The sequence below is a fragment of the Caloenas nicobarica genome, chromosome 2 (genome assembly GCF_036013445.1).
Source record: "Caloenas nicobarica isolate bCalNic1 chromosome 2, bCalNic1.hap1, whole genome shotgun sequence".
In the NCBI taxonomy this organism is placed as follows: Eukaryota; Metazoa; Chordata; class Aves; order Columbiformes; family Columbidae; genus Caloenas; species Caloenas nicobarica.
Genome location: NC_088246.1, coordinates 11,043,529 through 11,064,675, shown reverse-complemented (window position 1 = coordinate 11,064,675; position 21,147 = coordinate 11,043,529). Strand labels below are relative to the sequence as shown.

Sequence of the window (21,147 nt, the reverse complement as noted above, 5' to 3'; positions counted from 1 at the left end):
GTATTTTCATCAAGAAAATGTCTGGGAAATCTTGAGTATGGTCTTTAAAAATATAAACATCAGATAATTGAATCAATTTCAAAGTTTTCCTATTATTACATAAAACAGTGGCCAGTGTAAATTTCTACATAAATAGAAGTCTAAATAGTCTTATTTAAGTCACAGATGCAAGACTTAATGTGACCTATTTAAAAAAAAATTTCAAAAGTCCAAATTTAAAAAAAAGTCCAATATTTGTCTTAATTTTGCTTTTGATTTAAATTTCCTAGTTTGATGCATAATAAAATGCCTTGAGAGAATATTACATTTCTTTGATAGCATGACAATTTGCATAATGATTAAAAGGTGATGGAATGCTATTTGTTTATAGTGGGTTAATATCAAACAGTAGTAGAGTCACAATAATGCGTATAGTCACATTGTTCTTCTGTTTGTTTTAGAGTCTCTTAGAAGATCCTCATCCAGTTGTCCGCTCTACAGGGATACTCGGAGTTACTCAGATAACAGCCAAATACTGGGAGATGATTCCTCCAACAGTTCTTGCTGATCTTTTAACAAAACTAACTGGAGAGCTGGCATATGATATAACATCTGCTGACGTTAGATGCGCTGTTTTTAAAGTAAGTCTCTTTTTCTAAGTTTAAAATCACGACTGTCATTTTTATATTGATGCATAGGTTTCTAGTATAGGGCACTTTAAGTCAAGGAAATTACTTATTCTGAAAAACGACTTGCACGATAAAGTTCCTATTACACGCAAATTTTGCACCCGTTTTACAAAAGCCACACATTTGGAATGAACAAATGCCATTTTAAAATAGTGACTGGTTGGCACATAGCATTTTTAGTCTCATGTACATTGTTTGGATCTGATGATTTAGTTATTTAAATATTAGAATTTATGCTTAGTCTTGAAAATATATGCAGGCAGGTTCTGGTATGTTTCAATGTTGCTGGTTTTAACCCATCCCTAGACACGCACAGTTACATTACGATTTTGTGCCACACTTGGTGTTTTTGAGGTGTGGATGAATATAGTTACATACTGGGAATGGTGGCCTCCCATGCATTATTCAGTACATTAGGATTGGTTCATCTTGCATATTCCTGGCATCTGGTCAGTAACTAATAGCTTGGACGTAAAAATGAACTCCATAACTGGTATTTTCACTTAGAAATTTTGTGTGTGTGTTTCAATTCAGTGTTAATTTGGAGCAATCTTCATTTTAATCCTCACTTGCTCCACTACAGCTACATGGGGGTCTATACTGGATAAGCAGGAAGTACTGATTTAAAAATAACTTGGCAAAAAACCCCATATTTTTAATCTGAGATTGGCAGAGTTTAGGGAGCTCAGATTTTTACCACGAAAAGTACTTGACATTGTGCCCTCGGGTAGAAGGCAAGACTGTGGCCTCAGTGTAAATCTGAAGCTGCTTCATCTGAAATGAGTTCACCGGAAATTTGAAATAATCACAGCAATTTTTACTAAAGAATATCACAGGAAAAATACATGTGCACAGTGTCTGTCTCAACTTAATTTAACCTTAGAAGTGTCATTGTCCAGTTCAACGATTTTAAGTACATCTTTTTGCAAATCCATTCTATTTTTTTTTCTTGCAGTGCCTACCGATTATTTTGGACAACAAACTAAGTCATCCATTACTGGAGCAGCTCCTGCCAGCAGTCAAAAACAGTCTTCATGACAATTCAGAGAAAGTGCGAGTGGCTTTTGTTGATATGCTGCTGAAAATTAAGGCTACCAAGGCTGCTAAGGTAGGATAAGAGACATTTGATAAGTAGTAAGAAGGAGATAAAATCCAAGGTGTTTATTAAAAAAAAAAAAAAATTACCTTTTGAGACTGCTGCAGTATTCCTAAAAGGAAATAAATTGATGCTTAATGGAGTAATATTCTTAATTTCAGTTTTTGCTGCCATTAAAGACAGGAGAAAGATAATTCTCAAGTTCAAGGATTTTTTTTTTTTAGGTATTTATTCATTCTTTAGGCATATTGGATACCTTCTGTTTATGATAATTCTAGTAGGGATGCCCATAGTTTGAAATCACAGGGAAATTAAAATTCAAGATCTCGCAAAAATTACAAATGTGACTAGTATTACTGCTGGCATTACAAGCTGTTTATTCTTTTTGGATTTCATAGCCTTTAATTACTGTTACAAATAAGCTAGAGCTCTGCTAACGATGGGATGCACTGATGCTTTGGGATGATTTTGGAAAGGGTCTTGTTCTATACAGGTTTTTAGGGTGTCTACCATACTTGTAGGTAGTTTGGTCCTACTTTGTCTTATGATGAGAGTATGAAACCTGGCACAGAATGACAAATCATTATATTTGGTGGTGATATCCTTGTACAATAAATAAGTCTTCCCTCTACCTATGAGCTAGAATTGCTTGAACCAGAATTTTACTGGTCTATCAGAAATATAGGGAGATTTAGAGGTGCATCTGAGCAGTAAAGGCATGTTGTTGCAGCAATATGTGACGTCAATTGAATGCTGGTATTTTGGTAAAAATTAAAAATGCTCATGCTTTTCTCGTAAATGCTATTTGAATTTATTGAGACCTTTGATGTGGACAACATTTAATAAAGGTTACAGTTTTCTCTTTATTTTTTTAACTCCTTTAATATCTTTTTCTTGCTTTGAAAAGTTCTGGAAAATCTGTCCCATGGAGCATCTTCTGACTCGTCTCGAAGTTGATTCGCGACCTGTGTCACGACGGATAGTGAATCTCTTATTCAGCTCTTTCTTTCCCTTTGACCACCCTGAGGATGTGTGGTGTGAGCGCTGTGTTACTCTAATCCAGATGAATTCAGCAGCAGCTAGAAAGTTCTATCAATACGCGTATGAATATACTGCTCCCACCAATATAGGTAAAGTACCAAACCTTATGAGTCTTTAGAAATACTAATATTGCATCATGGAATTGCTTTTAAATTTTTTTCTCTAAAGGTGGTATATTGTTGCCAGATCTTTTGTTTTTATGTATAGTTTGTAGTTTTTAAAATTCTTGACACCAGCAATGAACCCTGATCACAATAATCATAAGCTTTTTCAACAATTTCAGAGACCAAATCTTTTTGTTTCTGCTCTTATGTGCTGTACTGTACTCTCTAGCCAAGGTGGTTGTTATCCAGTCTCTCTTTTCAGCTTTCTCATCATATGTACCTTAAAACTATCTATGTTAGTATTTATTTATCATGCAGAAATAGTGAAATATAATACCTGGGTGTCTCAAGTGATTTCAGATCTTTATGTGGAAGATTCTATAGAAGGTGAAAAATATGTCTGATAATCTGATTATCTGGAATTTGTGGATCAGTAGTATTTTCAAGTTGCTCAGAGAAAATCTAAGCAGCCTTCCTTCCTATCAGAAGCTTCAGAAACTTTCAGTGAAAAGGATATGTACTGCACAGAGTGTAGCTGCTTTTTATAAAAGTGCTATTGAACCAAGTAAAATCAGGAGAAAATTGTTTCAGAGGAGTTCTGATACTACGAAAACAAAGTAGTCAGCATGGAATGACTTCGGCAAAACACCCAAGCCCTTGCACTTGACTGATTACCTTGGTAAGGTAGTTTTGAAAACACACGTGTTAGTGTAGTTCACCTAGTCATACTTTCACCAGAGTGGACATAACCTTTTCACTTGTATGTAGAGATGAGCTTCTCATTAAGGAGTGCAATGGCTAAGGCTGCTACATCATTTATAAATAATTGGAATTGACCTTAGAGGGAATGTACTATTGAACACAGGTCATTAAATTAGTAGTTATGTTGAATGTAGGAGTTGTGGGAGCTTCCTCTGATCCTGATTTGATGTGGTGGTGATGGTGGTTTGTTTGCTTTTGAGTAGACCTTTTAACAATAAAATTATAGAGCCTGGTGATAATGTTACCATTTCTTTTTCATACGTGAGGATATAAAACACTTTCACATTTTTTCCATTTCCTTTTGCCAGGAAATTTAATCTTTTTCAAAAAATCTTTTTTCCTTATTATTTCTGGTTCTGTTGCCTGCTTTTCAGACTGGCTTTCCAGCATTACACTTAGAAGCATTTACTAGCAACATTCTTAACAAATAGTAAAGTCTAATTTATTCTTATTATATTTAAATGTAGCTAAATTGATGCTTACTATTCGGCGCTGCTTGAATGCCTGCATCCAGAAAGCAATGAAAGAGAGTCTTCATAATAGTGATGACAATGATGATGAAGAAAGTGAAAAGGAGAATACAAGTGTAAGAAAGTCCACTTTATGATAAGTTCTGGTAACTTTTTTCTGTGGTGCTTAATTTGGCAGTTAATGATATGACAGAAATCTAAAGGAAAGCACTTGGGCATCTGGGGAATTAGGAGGCGAGAACTGCTGTTATGGTGTTTTCATGCCCTGCAGTAGCAGAAATTTGGTGAAGTAGCTACAATAAGATAGAAGAAATATGAAGCATATTTTAAATGAATACTTCCCTAAGCACTAATTATAAATTGATTTTAGTCTGCAATGAAATTATTAAAAAAAAATGTTGCAAGATGACTCAAGATATGTATAAATATATAAAGAATGAATGAATTGTAGAGTTCATGTTCTACAACAAACACAATGCCTTTGTGAAATTAAAAGAAGGATTTTCGGGTTTTTTGAAACCTTATTTTAACCTAAATTTATATTTGAGAATATAATAGGTAATATCATCTAAGTGTTTGTATTTCAGATGTTGAACAATGTGTTGTCAATAAATGATGTGGCCAGCATGGCAAGTTTATTGGAGATTATTGTAATTCTCTGGAGAAGTATTCACAAAGCACTAGATCGCAATGAAGAAGCCAAAGATTATGCAATCAGAAAATTTGCTTCTGTACTTCCAGGATATTTTAAAGTATTTAAGGTAAAGAAAGTCGAGATTTTCCTATAAGCACTTAGTATTTTCTTCATATTTTTTTCATGTGTTATGTCTTTTATCTATTTTCATGGCATTAAGTCTTTTTCATAGCTGCTATAAACCATAAACGATAGCATGTTTCTTGGAATTCCACAAATGGGTAGAAGCTGTTCTCCAGTTGCAATATCTGACTGATGAGAAATACTTATGCCATAAATTGTTCTCCTTGTAATATTTTTACAGGATTCCATTATTTTGAATGTTTTTGGAACTTTTCAAACTCAATGACTGAAAATATGCCATTGCAGAATACATGCTCAGTGTAGATGAGAGTCCACAGGTTTTTCTACCCACTCCCGGCCTCAAACCTTCCACCACCACCTCTTATGATCCAGCTGCTGGAACAGGGAGCTGAAGCAGCTGAGACTCCTTTTTCAATTTATTGTATTTGGTTTCTGCTAATTTGATTCTATTCTCTAATGATCTTATGATGCACTTATTTATTATTTGGATTTGATATAAGCAATTAATTAAAATCAGTAATTTTCGTATTTTCAGTCTCCTTGATCCGTTTAATCATTCTGGTGTTATTCTTCAGGATGCTGTGTTTTGATAGTGGCTAATAGCGTCTTCTGCACCCTGTAGTGCATTTGGAGGGATTATCTACTGCACATCTTTTTTGTTTATGTCTTTCATGCTGAAGTATACCGAGTTATGCTGGCTGGTATACTTAACAACATTCAAGTTTGCTTTAGATAATCAGGGAGTGGAAAACAGTTCATTGCTACCTAATATTCTGCAGCACAGATACACCAAATGCTCTCTCTACCCTGAAAGCATTTGGAAGTTGTCAAAGACATTACAAATCTTTTTTTTTGGTAGAGGATGTACCATCCCTGCTGAAAGGTTCTGGTGAGCAGACAAGATATCCAGCTTTAGCAAGCAACCTCTTTGACTTTGATATTCTTACAGTGAGTAAGCAGCTTGGATTTAAAAAGACCTGTCATCAGAGGCTTAGTTTCTAAAACACTACAGATTGAAGCAGTATGTCTCTTTCCTGAAAAGCTACAAATGTATTTTTAAATGTTCTTTTAAAAAATCATCTTTAAAGGTTTTAGCTCTTCACATGTCTAAGTAGGTAGTAATTTCATTTGATTGTGTTCATGAAGCCTGGACATACAGATATACTATTTTTGAAGACTCTTTCACATAAATTGGTTTCTATATAGTCCGAGTGAGACTGTGTCATGGTCTAGACCAGGGATGTCAAACTCATTTTCACCCGGGGCCACATCAGCCTCACGGTTGCCTTCAAAGGGCCAAATGTAATTTTAGGACTGGATAAATGTCACTGCTACTCCTACATTTACCCAGTCCTGGTCTTGTCCTTGTATTATGATGTCTGGTAATGACTGGCAGTGCATTTTACATTACCATTGTTATATAAGCACCCTTTCCTTTACAGACTTTTTTATAAATTTCTGATGCGAATGAATATTCGTTTAAGGCACTAGTTACATGAGAGGAGTTACCTGGTGTCATAATTGTGCAATTAAATATTGGCCTCTACTAGAAAGAATGTAAGCTAAAGCTGTTATTTCTTTTGCAATGGTTATTAAACTAATAGAGCCATAATTATTCATGGTAGTTGTTCTGACAGTTTGTCAGAAAGCTGAATTATACGATAATTGATAATTGACCTCTGAGAACAGGAATCAGAAGTTTCAGATTGCAAGCCACGCATTGTTATGAACTTCTTGCACTTCCATTTCTAGTGGCAAAAAAAAAAAAAGGGAAATCTTTAATTTGGGATAATTTTAATCATATTTTTTCGGTATTCTTTTTGAATAGTTTTCTGTGCATCTGTACATGTACATCATATAGTGTATTTTTTTCATCCTAGGATGAGCGTTGCATGACTCCATTGGTTATTCTGGCATCCTTTATGCCCCCTGCTGCTATTCCTACATTCAGGTACTACTATTAAATCCAAAATATGAATGACAACATGTCTCTTGTTGACTGTATTTGTTAATTTTTTGCAACTTGACATATTAAATGCCCATTTGGTTAATTAACCTACCAAACAAATGTGATAAATTAGTAATATCTGTGAAGTGCAAATATGCCTTTGAGCCACTGGTGAATCTTTTTTGATATTATACTGGTTGATTTTCTTTGAATTATTTCTGCACTGGATGTAAAGCTAATGCATTTCTTGTTTGTTTGTTTTCTTTTAAGCTGTAGTGTGATCTCCAGACTCAGAAATATTGACAATGGAGCTGACCCAAGCAAATACTCTACCCTGATAGACTGCTTGTGTCGCTGGGGTCAAGTGGGACATATTATGGAATTAGCCTGCGATTGGTTGTCTGACACATTAGCCTCAAGAAAGGTGCGCATATGCATCTGTCAAAGAATTAAGGAATTGCTAGATTACATAAAGGCATCGTGCTTTTTTTTTTAATAGAAGCAGCCTCTTTAATGCCCTATTATTCTGCTTTTGAATTAGTTGTAAAGTAAGATACTAACAATATTGTCCTTGTTTTGTGCTTTCTTCTCATTTAGTGTATTAAAACATCTGAACGACGAGTACGTATCCACTTAACACATGAATCAAAGCCAGAATTAGCAATTGATTACATTGAATATTTATTGACTCATCCTGTTAATCGTGGCTGCCTACTCTCTGCTCCTAAAAAGACGCTGGAGAATCTTTTGAAAATTCTCAGGGCTTCAAAGGTAGTATTCTCCTTACCATGGACAACGCTTGTAAAAGTGTGCTTAACATCATGTATTGCCTGCAAGAATAAATAAATAAGTTTCATCATCCCTTCTTCCCTCTACAAAAAGGTTTACCTTTTGATTTGTACTTCAAACAACTATTCTAAATGAGAAGCATGTTATTTCAGAATTGTTTATAAATGGCAGGTTTTAACCAGCTTGTCGTTTTTAGATGTGTCAAAGTTTTTGTGATCTTGTGTCGCGCATTTTTAAGGGACCTGATTTTTGGAATGTACATGTGAGGAATAGTCTGAAAATCAGATACAGCATTGCAAAATTAAACTAACTGAAACATGCCTGTTTGGTTGTTTGGGGTTGTTTTTTTGTGTTTGTGTTGGTGGGTTTTTTTTTTAAATCTTTTGTTTAAAGCTGTTGAGAAAAGAAACATTTTACAGGATTTTCTGGAAAATATACATGTAAAATTGATTTTTCAGGCGGTTCTTGGCTCAATTCTGAAAGGAAATGGAGATTCTGGTAGCTGCAATCAAGCAACTGGCCTAAGAGCCTTCAGCCTCTTCTGCAGGTTGACTATTCATCTTCAGAACAAGGTATGGTTATACCTTTTAGGTATAAGCTGGAGTTACAGCTGACATTACAAGAAAATTCCAAAAGAAGTGACAAGACAAGAAGTGACAAAAGAAGTGACAAGAGTTTAAACTTCTAATTTTTTTTCCAGTTTTCTGAAGAAGGAAAAGATTACCTCTCACTTCTGAAGGAGACGGGTGCTTGGATAGAAAGTCAAGTTGTGCCTTTTATACTAGCAAGTGATCAAGAGGACGGCATTTCAAAACACAGTAACGTTTCGGAATTAATTATCCAGGTTAGAGGTCTCTTATAAATCAAACTGCTACCAATCTGAAAAGCTCTATATGTAGCAATTAAATACTGACAAACATAGTGAACTGGAGTTTTTGGAGCCCAGCAAGTGAATGAGCTAATGAAATACAATCCTGATTGTTCTAAGGCCAAAGTTTTGTGATTTTACTATTTATTTGGTTGCTTAAAGTCGCACATTTTAAAAAAAAATATTTGATTTTAGTTATAACTTCTATATTTTATAAAATATAAAAATATAATTGTGCATACTCTAGCGATTAAATCAAGTAGTTGGTGTCAACAAAACTTTGTTAGTTATCTAACAAGTAATTCTTGTGCTCAGTCTCTTTTCTCCTATATTAAATAATGTCTATGCTCCTTTATTAAAAGTGTATTAATGTAAAGCTAAGATTGACACTGAGTCTTGGTTCTGAAAAGGTGAAGAAAATTTGTTGCTGGAAACAAGGGTATAAATATGTGGTGTGCTAGCGTGTAATAGCCTGTTCTTCTGTAGCAGGGATGGTCCTGGAAATGACATAGAATCACTGGAGCTGTGTCTGTTGTGTTGAGTAGCACAACAGAGGATGAGTTAGAGGATCAGGAAGGTGGTGTAATTATGAGAGAGGATTTAGATCTAATCATGTTTGCTCGCTTGCTTCCTTTCTTTCTTTCCTTCCTGCTTTCCCAAAAGAAATCGGTAAAATTACACCCTGAGGAATTCAGGATGCTTCATTCTAGTGCTGAGCCCCATAGAACATATCTTTGGAAGTCAGCAGAGGTAGGATGTGAGTTACTTGGGAATTTAATAATGAGGAGGTCAGTCTTGTATTAAATTCTGCTCCTGCAGCCAGATGGCTTTTTGAAAGGTTTAAAGAGAGAGAAAACTCAAACAAGTGGTGTAGTTGTCCATGGTACAGGTTTCTGGTGTGTTTTATATGCTATTGTCTTCGAATGAAAAAGCTTGGTATGCATATTGTAACTCTTTTGTGGCTATTTTTCAAAAGTTTGGAGGCACAGAACTCAACTTTGTAGAAAGACAGGACACTAAACAGGGAATCCTTACCAGCATAACCAGAATGTTTACGATCAATTTCCTAGATTTGAAAACAAAATTAAAATGCAACTTTATTGATAAGCAATGACATAGGCAGTTGTCACCAGTAAACACATCTGACATACTACTTGACTAACCAATAATGACACACAATGATCTTTACTAGTAGATCTTGAAGTCCATTCGCGTCATTATTTCCAGAGAAGAAATAGAGGTGTAAAGACTGATGTGACTTGTCTGGAAGTCAAGAAGAGAATCCAGACCTCTTGCATCACCTGTAGTAAGCCACATGCTTATTAAGCAGCTCCTACTTGCTGCTCACCTTGTATACTCCTTTTTTAGTGGAATGACGTATTGATTGTGCTTTTTAAATGTTTGGAGTGTATATTTGGTAACAATGCTGGCATTAAAAACATACCTAGTTTGTCTCAAAATATCCATCTAATATACAATTACAGTTGTTTCTTTAACACTGTTATATATGCGAGGCAACCGGAGTGTCTTTTTCCACTTACATTTCTCTGTCACTTTCCCTGCGACGTATCCCAGTCTTTCCCATTTTACGCTTCTCTGCTTGCTCTGTTACTCGGTTTTGCACGTGCTGTTATGGGCAGGCATTCACTGGGGTGCTATTCTCTTCAGGCCACTGGTTTGTTGAGTGGGGCTGGTAGCCCCCTTTCAGATTTTGGTCAAGGGAAAGATCTGGACTAACTTTAGTCACAGTCAGTGTCCTTGAACAAACCGGTTCATGCGTACATAGACTCATTAAAAATTCTCTACTCTGTCTATCCATTAGTATTATTATCTGTTCAGTATGTAATGTGTTTCTAGGGAAAAGCTCTTTTTGTATGCTGGTTTTAATTTTGCTATTCGGATAGGTAGAGATGTCATATTCTACCTCATTAAGTGTTAGTTATCAGTGCCTCTGATCTGAGCCTGAGCGAAAAAGAGAGAGGATTTACTGCCTTTTGAGAAACTGTTTATTGGATGAAATGGCAATTGGAAGCATTTGGAGAAGCGTTTAGAAGTCCTGCTTTTCAAAGCTTGTGAACTGAGTAATTCCAAGTAGATGCACCAGCTTTCAAGGCAATGTGGTAAAGATTTTGTGGTTTTATTATTTTTAGGTTTTACTGAACTGTTGCTTTATATAGATTTTGTTTGTCATATACTTTTGCATCTCTTTTCTAGTCCTACCTGACAGTATGTAAAGATGTCATAATGGTTGGCCTTGGAAATCTCACGTTTCAAGCACACCTTTTAGATATGGCTCTTTCAGTTATACAGACAGGTACAATGTTTTGTACTTACATCAACATCTCGATATATATGTAGCTGACTTTTCTTATATTAGCAGAACTGTTGCTTTTAACATTTTGGAGTTTGTTTCTCAAAAAATGGTGTTTACTGTTTATGCTAGCTAGTACCAATAATATGGTCAAAAGTCACAGCAGCTTTTCAGAAACCTGAAAACAAGCAGAGAACCAACGCAGAACCAGGTCACTGCTGATAACTAATGTTTCTTCGTTGTTCTTAGATTCCAGTTATTACTATATAATTCAGTGTTTATTTATATATATATATGTATATATATAAAGTGATATATAGATAGATATCTATACTTGTATATGTTTTTCACTATGCCTTAGGAGGCAACATTGTAGCACTATTTAAATTTGTCTCACATTTGGAAAGTTATGTCTGCAGTACAGACCGAATTAGAGCTCAGTTCCTGAAGAAATCTGCAGTTTTAATCCCTATATTTCAAGAATTGGAAGGAACCCTGGATTTATACTTAAAAATATTGATTGAAATGTATGAAAATTTCAGCTAAGGATGCTCGGAAACTCAATATATTGTCTACACTTGTAAACTATAGCTATTTATGTTATATAACTGAGTTTCATTCTAAGCTTGTACCTGAAGAATATCTCATTACAATTTTTATATCGTGGCATTTATCTCTTTCTCTAGAGAGAGGTGGCTCTTGTGCTCCAGTGTTACTGTATGCTCTGAAGGAAATTATTGAAGCTTCTTTAACTCAGAATACTGAGATGGATGAAGTGGCAAACCTTTTCCAAGCTGTACAGACCACCTTCCAGAAAGTTTTAGAATGTGTGGCACATAGTCTCAAGAAACAGCAGAAAGAAGGGATTCAGGTATCATATTACACTTGAAATTGCTACCTAATGTGTCGATTAATCCATAATTTTTATGCAAATGTGTTATACTTAGACACTTTGAAGTTGTTATTTGAGTTGGCATCTGATTAAATTTTCAGATAGATTTTCTGAGTTTCCTCATTACCTATGTGTGGGTGGGTTTTGTGGTTTTTTTTTTTTAATCCATTCTATCCTTTTGGTCTCATCATGACAGAAAAACTAGTAAGTTGGAGTACTATGCATTCTGTTACAAATGATCCTGAACTACCACAGTACTTATAGGTTATTAATCTTATCTGCAGTTAAATGAACTCTCTCAATCCAGAGCAAAGAATTCAATCATATATATTATGATCTTGGGAAGGAGGAGAAATTTATTCAGCCTGAATTATATCAGCTTCAAAATATGTATGATGTCCTAAAGTTCTTCAAAACCTCCTATCTTCACAGAAGAGTCAGCTTCTTGTATTTTATAGCAGAGACTAGATAGTAGTGAGATGAGGGGACCCCTCTGGAAAATCTGATGGCCTGCTTTTCAGGACTTCTGAAAAACATTCCATTCTTTTTTGTTACAACCATTGTTTTGATTGTTTCTCTCAAATTTGAGTAGACTTCCCAAACATGTTGCTGATTCCCCCCTCTGATCCCAGGTGACTAGAATAGTTCAATAGCTTTAGGTGTGATCTGCACTTCTTGACAGAGAACCTTGCTGAAATATTTCAATTTTACTCAAGCATTCTGAAAAAAAAAAGATCTGTTTTTCTTTGGTTTTAGTTGATTCACTCTCTTCAGATGCCTCTTGGAGAATTCATACATGCAGTGCAGTGCTGGCATTCAACTTGCCCGGCAGTTCACCAAGGTGTACTCTCCACCCTCTTGGCTGCAATAGTAGCAGAGATAAGTTACGTGCTACAGAAGGTACAGTTAATGGTGACTTTTTTTCTTGTAATTACTGCTTTTTAAATGTTATGTTGGAACAATAGAACTATGTATGTTCAGAAAGTGTGATCTTTGTACTGCAGGTCAAAATTTTGTGTGTGTTGGCATGGAAAAAACAGGATATTTTAGTTTGCCATAATTGCATCTCTCATGTTTACAAATACAGCCATGTAAGAACAGTGTTATCCTGATACCTAGTTTGCTATCTGCCTCCGACAGAAGAATTTAGAAATCAGGCAGTATCCCAGATGAACGACATGGTTTTTGAGAAGTTCTTTCTGTATTTGTACTGGGTCTGGCTGGGAAGGAGTTAAATTTCTTCATGGCGGTCCACAGCAGTGCTGTGGTTTGCGTTTATGGCTACAACAGTGCTGAGGGCACACCGGTTAGTTTTGGCTGCTGCTGATCAGGGTGTGCAGAGTGTCAGGACTTTTCTCTCTTCTCTTCACACCCTGCCCCACAAACCAGCAAGCAGGCTGAGAGGGGACAGGGCCAAGGCAGGTGACCCAAACTGACCAAAGGTGTATTCCATACCGTACGATGTGCTCGGCAATAAAAGCTCAGGGGAAGGAGGAGGAAGGGACGTTGTTCTAAACCTACCTCGCTTTGTCTCGCCCAGCATTAGGGAACTTAAAAAGTGAACGACTGATCTCTGAAACAGATTCCAGTGCCCTGTTCTTGGAACTGTCGCATGAGGTTCTGTAATCCTGTATCACGGCAGGCTGATGTCTTGCTTGACACGGAGCACTCATGCATTCTCTGCTTCAATACAGATCCATTTCTCATTCCACATCTTTTTATGTTGTTTTTCTTTGATTTCCAAATATCTGATCTGAGTTTCTTTGGAAAGTAAAGAAAGAAGCTTTAATACTGAAAAAAAAATATATAGACAGAGATTATTGTATGTGCCAGGAGTCCAAGGAACCATTACTATCCTTGAAGGAAAAGGGTAACGTTCCCAACGCATATTCCTCATGCAGGGAGTGTTAGGAGCAAATATGGCAAGTAAGATCGGAAGTTTTGCGAACTAACAAGGAAGAGCAGAAATTCTTTAGCAGGGGCTGTGCTCTCACTGTGGTTGCTGGATTTGTCAGAAAGTACCGAGTACAACAGAGCTGCTGCGAAGATTCAGTGTTACAGAAGGAACTGAAACAATACCTGCAAATATTAATGTCCCAGCTGAGGGGCTGTGGGATGAGAGTATGCTGTTCACAGATGCTGCAGCGTAAAGGTTTGTCATCTTGAATGACACTGCAGATTCAGACTCATAGATTATTTTTAGGTTATTGCAGTAAGTCATCTGAGCTGGAGTTTTCCCTGCCCCCAGATTATTGTATTAGTAAATCAAAATTCAGTTCTAACTAAATATTTGGCATGCTATTTGGAACTTGATACTGAAAAGAGCTGACACGGAATCAGGAAATCATTGTCACCTAAGTTGTTTTTAGAAATCATGTATGGACACTTAAACTTGGAGACACAAAGGATACTCATTTGTGCTTAGCAGGCTGTGCCTTTATAAGTACTGACCAACAATGTAGTTAAATGAAATTTCTGTTCAGAACAACTCTGGAGAATATTTCCCTTGGTACAAATACTGTTTATTTGTTTTAGTTTTAGCCTTTCTAATTTAAATTTATTTTGTTTATTTGGACACAACACAATTGGATTAAGGCTGTTCGAAGAACACACGTGAATGTTTCTTCTAATTATATAAGGATAGGTCTTGGTTAGTGTAATTATTGATTTGCTTTGGTGTCTTCTGCATACACATATTTCTTGATATATGACAGTTTTTGACTTTTTTCTTCTTTAGGCTTCCAGTGAAACAGACTTAACTATACCAAAGACTATTTCAGACCTTCCTCCTCTTTCAAGCAGTTTGATGACCATAATTATGAAGTCAGTTAATGTTGTCAGGTAAATGTTTCTACATTAATTTGTCCAAGATTGTTGCTAATGCAGAAGAGCTTATATGTTGTCAATAAATTTTTAATTTCAAAATTCAAATAAAATTTTGAGGAGCTAGCTACTTCATAATCCCTTTCTCTTGGTATGTTGTGTGTAGGTATTGATGGGGGGGGGAGGAGGTTGGTTCCATTTTTTTAAACTTCTTCTAAGAGTGCTTCTTGTTTACAAGACTGTTCATCTAAATGAGTTCTTTAATCGTACATCTTGGCTTGTTTCTTTCATAAAGTAGTTATAAATATTAGTTCTCTCAATATAGAGGTATTTGGATGAGAGCAAATGTTTACAAAAAATAGCATTAATCCTAAAATTGACCATCTGTAACGAGGTGACAAATGTACTATAGTTGTATAAAAATGATAAAATTCAAAATAGTTTTGAAATATCTTGGTCCTAAAAGAGTTATCTTGAATGATCAAGGGGCTAATGTATACTCCTTACAAGTCCTATTATTCTCCATGACTTACCACAACTAACTCCTATTAAGTGTCTCATCTGACAGGCATTGAATATCTTAGTCTCTGCTGTCACGAGATTTTTTTTTTTTCTTCTCAATCCTGTAATTCTAGTCGAATTTGCAAAACGAAGGACTCCAGAGAGTCCAACAATAGGTTTCCTAATCCAAATCTCTTTACACACCTCTTTTGAAAAGAGATGCAGGAATTCAGTTAATTCCTCTGAAACTTTTTCTTGTAGTGGTCAAGAAGAATCTTGTCCATTCTTGATGGAGAAACTGCTAGTTTAGACCAGATTGTTTCTATGAACACTTTGGTAAACATGTGTCTGTCTTCTAGTATTTATCTTTTTGGTGCGAAGAAAATCTAATTGAGGAGATAATTTACCTCTGGTATAACTGGTGCCTCAGGACTGAGACTACTTAAGGATTATTTCTTTTATTAATATGTATCAATAGGCCATAATCAGAGTCCAGTAGTAAATCATTCAGTATGTCAGAAATTATAATCTACTTATTCTGTGTACAAACTTTTTAGTTTTCTTTCCAAGCAATTCACCATTCTGCTAACTCACATATTCTCAGTTCCAGAAGCCGCGTGTTGTCTTCGATTACCCAATAACCAATGCTTTATCCTGCATGGTGTCTTTGAAGCTATGGTGGCAGGGTAGCATAATCACAAACTTGTGTTTAGTTCTATTTTGAAATAAACATGATTTATAAAGTGTTTTTTGCTTTATTTTTCCCTTAGGTCATTTTTAAATGAATTAATGGAATGCATTCTCTCTGAAGAAATTGAAGGGATTTTTAGTTTAACAGCTTCTGTCTGCATTGTGATTATAATTAAAGGTCAGTCAAACCATTTGTGTCCTATTTTTTCCCCTTTTTTTATGTGCTGCATTTTGAAAGCTGAATTCTTCTACAACTCAACAGGTACTTTTCCTCATGCTGTTAAGGTACCATTTTTCTACAGGATTTAAGGCTATATCACTAGTAAATTACATTGTTAAGCTTTAGACTTTCAATCTTCGTGTAGTGAGTTTAAAAATACAGCTGTCTGCTAAATCATAAGGTCTATATATTCTGTTTTGCTGAAATACACATTAATTAATGTGACAGTGAAAATCTAATTTAATATCTCATCTTGCATTAAACAGTATTTAAAAAATATTTATGAAAATTTGCAGGGGTTTTTGTGATAAATCATTTTTTTTTGTCCAACTTTTCAACATAAGCTTATTTCAACTAGGTAAGCATAAAACTTCGCTTCTGAAGGATATTGCACCTGCCATTCGAAGGAAACTGCTAACGTGCACGGATGCTGCCACGGAGGAATCCAGCAGCACTGAAAGGTAAATGCACAGAGGGAATGAACACTCACCTCTCCTGTACCCTCTCTGCAAGAACTGGCTGTGGTTCGTACTTACAGTCAGGGCGTTCGGAGTGATTGCGAAGTTTAAAATAGCGGGTTAAAAAATTGTGAGCTATTGAGCCCAGCACAATATTGAATTTCCTGCCCATATGTTTGCTGCAATTGCAATCTTTACATACTTTGGGGTTTTTTTGCTTTTAATTTGAATGTGTTATGCCTTGATCCTGTATATTGCAGGATTCAGTTCTGAAATTCAATTCTGTTAGTGGCAGCTGTAGAACAAAGCAAGTTTACTATTTACTATTTCTATTTACTATTTCTCTAACAATGTTTTTAAGACCTTTCCACAGGTGATTTTATTTTACTCTTTTTTGGGATTTCAGTGTCATATCTGCTTGACTTAGGTTTTTGGGGATAGGTTTCTTGAAAGTTATTTGCTACATTGTATTTGCAAGCATTTATTTCAGACCTGCCTAAAATAGACAGTCAGGATGAATGCCTTAGCCTGAAGTGTCTCAAACTTGCCTACGTCTAAAAAATTATTAATATTGGGTTTCTGCCTAATTATTGAGCTGCCCGTGGAATTAGTTCTGGCAGGGGTAGAACTTTCAGAAGGCTGTACAGTAAATATCCATTTGGAATTTGTCCACAAGTGCAGAAGGTAAATCGGATTTTTCCAGGGTGGGGGAAAAAACCCCTGATATTCAAGACAATACAACAGAGTAGCTGTGTTGTTGCTAACAAAATATGTGTTCGTTCATTTAAATTTGCTATTAAATCAGAGCCAAAAGTGTTTTATGTAACTCCTTTTAAAGAGATACACCATCTTAAGAACTAGATCAGAAAGTTTTATGATATATATATATATATATATATATGTCACCTCAGTCATGTACCATCAAAAATGAAATTTATTTTTTAAAAAAGGGGGAAAAAAAACCCAGTGCATGCTTCACTTCTATTCTGTCTGACATAAGTAAATAGAAAACAGAAATTTTGCTGTTAAGACTTTGAGCGGTTTCCACAGAGGACAATGTTCTCACGTAACATAAAATTGATAAAGAACTAAAAATAATTATTTTTTTTTTAAGTAACTACATAACTGGACCTCTAAAACACTGGGTGACTCTGCTTCCTAGGTGGATTGCTCTAATTAGTTGCTCAGCTGTCAAAAAGTTTATTTTGGTTGGGACCTAGCTTAGAAACAAAATCAAACAAACAAACAAAACTCGGGTTTTTTTATATTAAATCATTTAATGTCAGGTTGCCAAGTTTCTACTGGAATATTTTTTAAAAATAATAGAGATCTGGAAAAGAAAGATGATCAGCAGAGTATCATGATTCAGTTATGCACTTTTAATCAAGACAGTAGAAAAGGCTAAGAAATTAAAGCAAATTTTAACATGATTAAATAAATAGGCCCATTAAAATGAATAATTGCTGCCACTTGAGTGCATTACTGACTATAAATTTCAGTGAGAACACAGATAATTGCTTTATGAATCTATATGATCATCTCTGCCCAGTGAACAGGGACAAAAATTGACCTAGAAGTTGGGGCAGATGAAGAGCACAGGTTGCTACAGTGGTTTAATTTTGTGATGTACGAGTGACTGCCTTTGTATAACACAAACCCAAGAGAGAGCTGCAGAATGAGAAGTGCAATATGATAACAAAATTCAGAAGCTATCACACAGCTTTGCAGAATGTGGGAGGATTTATATTTGTACAGGTATGCTGGGTTTTTTTTCCTCTCTCTCCTGAAGGGGAAAAGAATTCAAGCTGAAAACAGGTCAAGAGGAAGTTCTTCAATGACAAGCTTTTGCCTGATGAATTTACAGCATGTTTGCACTTTCTCAGAGCATTGGACCAGGCTGGGCCTCTGTTATCTTCTGCCATGGCCTGTGTAGTGCTCTGGTACCGGTGTGCTCATGTCTAACTAAACCGTGATTAGGTACAGTCTAAAACGGGCCCTGTTGTCTGTAAACTGTTACCGTCCAGCTCTGCCCACCGAACCCCAGCATCTGAGTCACACTATGCTGTGAGCTACAGCTCTGAGCGTTACTTTGAGCACAATCTTATAACACACAGTGCTGCACTGATGCATGCTAAAATATATTACTGGGCTTTTTTAACTCATACTTAATAGTATTATTACTTTTTGCTTCTGAGTGCTTTATCTCATAATAACTCCTTGAGGGATTATTTTATTTAATACCCAGGTACACCAGGAAATAGTGACATCCTTTAATTTCCCAAGAGACTTGGCATTCTGTGCCTGCATCTTAAATTTAGGCTTAGAAGTAATCTATTACATATTAGCAAAGAAAAGAAAAAGTAAAAATGCTGTCTGGTGCAGTAATTAAAGTGCTGCCCTTAAACAAGGAAATGTTGCACTAATTCAGAAGCAAAACTTTTCATTGTGATTTAGTCTTCCCTCTTCAGCTGAGTTAGCGGTTTAAGGTGGCCCTGTGGGTCTATTATTTTAAAAATGCTCTTCAGCGCACTTAAAAATTCTGGACAACATATTGTATATTGAGAGAATTTCCTCAAGAGTAATGGCACACACATTAGTTTAGTTTATAAAATGCAAATATTTATGCCTAGCAAAACAATGCAAATAAAGCTGTCAGTGCAGTGATTTGGAGGATAGAGAAAAGTACTTCATGTTCTGTAAAAACAAATATGCTACAGAATAATACCTTTTACTTAATATTTTGTATTTAATTAACATTTTGATATATTGGTATTAGAATTCAAATTTAGCTAATGGCTGTGCTGAAAGATATTTCTTTACTGTTATTATTTAGCTCTTCCAAACTCTTTTTTGCACTCTCACTGCATCTGTAAATAATGATTCTTGAATTGTTTTGTAATATAACTTTGTGTATGGTTTGTCTGTCACCTATCTGAAAGTTCCCTAGGAACTGTACCCAGTAACACTGGCAGACATTTGGCTGTTTGAGGATTTATTCCGAGTGATGGCTCCATGTCCAGTGGCTGCAGGTGCATGGTCCAGCATTATAGATCAATTGCTTTATTAGCTTAAATTGTAACAAAATAAAATTTATACAAAGTAGCATTGTGTCTAAAACCACAGTGCTTAACTAATTACAATAATTTTATAGTACACTATAATACCAGCTTATTTTGACAGTAGAATTCCATCCTGGCTCGAAGGATGTAGCACTGTCACAGCCCTGTGGTTCTCTGGGTTCAAAGAGCCCGAACGTCCCACCCGCTGCTGTGAACATGCAGAGCTGCCTCTGGTATTTCAGGTCTTGGTGTCTCATGATGAATGCTCAAACTCATCACAATTAACGACTGACTAACCGTGCTTATTTGGGGCATCAGTCTAGGACTACAATAATAAAAATATGGAGAAAATGCTTGAGAAATACAGGTGACAATCTTTTACGAAAGTAATGTGAAGGATAAAGTGCACAGTGGTTAACAGTGAAATAAACTTTTGTCAGAAGACTGAAGTGCCCATTTGTGCCTTTTGAGAGTATTTTAGAGCAGTGTTAGAAGAAGTTGCGTCAGAATGCAACTCGGAAGGCTAGGTGAGTGACTGTTAGGGAATGCAAGAAAATAAAAAGGACCTGCCAAATGGAAGTTTCAGAGCTGATTTGAGATTGTTTAAGGAGTAATGGGAGACCAGAGAGTCAGAAAGGGACTCAGGTGGGTATACGTGCAGCTGGAGGAGGCAGCTGCTAATAAGGGTAAGATAGAAAGCTCAGGCTTGGAAAAAAATTGCCACAGGAGAGGAGAAAAATTATGAAGACTGAAGAATGAGAGAGAAAGGAAGAAAGTAAAAGAATGAAAAATGGCCTTAGTGTGAATTATCGGTAAAGGATTAGACTATTTGTTTGAAAAAAAGAGTAAAATTTCTGTGAAGGAAATCAGTGGGTTCTTTAAATAGATGATGAAATATTAGAAAATCTGTTTGAATTGACATAGTAATTTAAACTGGATTCCTGTAGATTACACTGTAGCTGGAGATGATCAGCAGAAAAATGGAAGAGTTGAAAGAAAAAACCCAGCTATTTCAAAAATAATTTGTAAGGGCGGATTTAATACTTAAGCTAATATGGAATAACTGGTCAAAGAAATTATGCGGTATCTATACTGTAAGAATCAAATAGTCAAGGACTGATTTAGCATTTAGCGTATCTAATCCTGTCATGTATTGGTTTATGCCATTTCAGAATCTTGTACGAATCATCTCTGAAAATTTTGGATGAAATTTTGAATCCTTGACCACGCGGAAGCTTTTGTCATGAAAATTAAAGGAAGAAAGATGTATTGTTTTTTAAGAAGGATTGTCTTGTAAACTTATTAATAGTTAAAGTTTGCTTTTTGCTATTCTGTACATGTGAAGCAGCCAAAATGTATAAAAGAGTGTATAAAAATCATGTAAAAGTATAGATTTTTTTCAAACAGCTGTAAAGAGGTTATTCTGTAGAAAAATGTCATATTTGGAAGGGATGTAAAATCAGTATCTTTTTTTTTTTTCTATAAAACTAATAAAAATTTGAGATTGCGGTGGCATGTAACCTCTGTCCCTGGAAAGACTATAGAGCACATTCCTAGAGGTTATGGGAATGAATTTCATTTGGAGACATGTGAATGGAGCACAGCCATCAGGAATTCACCAACCTGACTGCCCTCTCTTTTGTGGGAGAGAGCGGAGACTGTCACCTTG

At 35.7% G+C, this 21,147-nt stretch overlaps 1 protein-coding gene across 1 annotated transcript in view; it reads left to right on the top strand.

The window, feature by feature from the left end:
- NCAPG2 (non-SMC condensin II complex subunit G2) overlaps positions 1-20,702 on the top strand; it is a 42,531-nt gene extending 21,829 nt beyond the window's left edge. The window contains exons 11-27 of the mRNA XM_065629168.1: positions 441-620; positions 1,624-1,776; positions 2,672-2,894; positions 4,139-4,257; positions 4,729-4,902; positions 6,800-6,870; positions 7,138-7,291; positions 7,465-7,638; positions 8,115-8,228; positions 8,357-8,500; positions 10,739-10,838; positions 11,522-11,706; positions 12,484-12,627; positions 14,465-14,568; positions 15,822-15,919; positions 16,320-16,422; positions 20,651-20,702. Coding sequence (XP_065485240.1) covers positions 441-620; positions 1,624-1,776; positions 2,672-2,894; positions 4,139-4,257; positions 4,729-4,902; positions 6,800-6,870; positions 7,138-7,291; positions 7,465-7,638; positions 8,115-8,228; positions 8,357-8,500; positions 10,739-10,838; positions 11,522-11,706; positions 12,484-12,627; positions 14,465-14,568; positions 15,822-15,919; positions 16,320-16,422; positions 20,651-20,702 — 2,292 coding nt within the window. The remainder of the gene's footprint in view (positions 1-440; positions 621-1,623; positions 1,777-2,671; positions 2,895-4,138; positions 4,258-4,728; positions 4,903-6,799; positions 6,871-7,137; positions 7,292-7,464; positions 7,639-8,114; positions 8,229-8,356; positions 8,501-10,738; positions 10,839-11,521; positions 11,707-12,483; positions 12,628-14,464; positions 14,569-15,821; positions 15,920-16,319; positions 16,423-20,650) is intronic.
- The last annotated feature ends 445 nt before the right edge of the window (positions 20,703-21,147 follow it).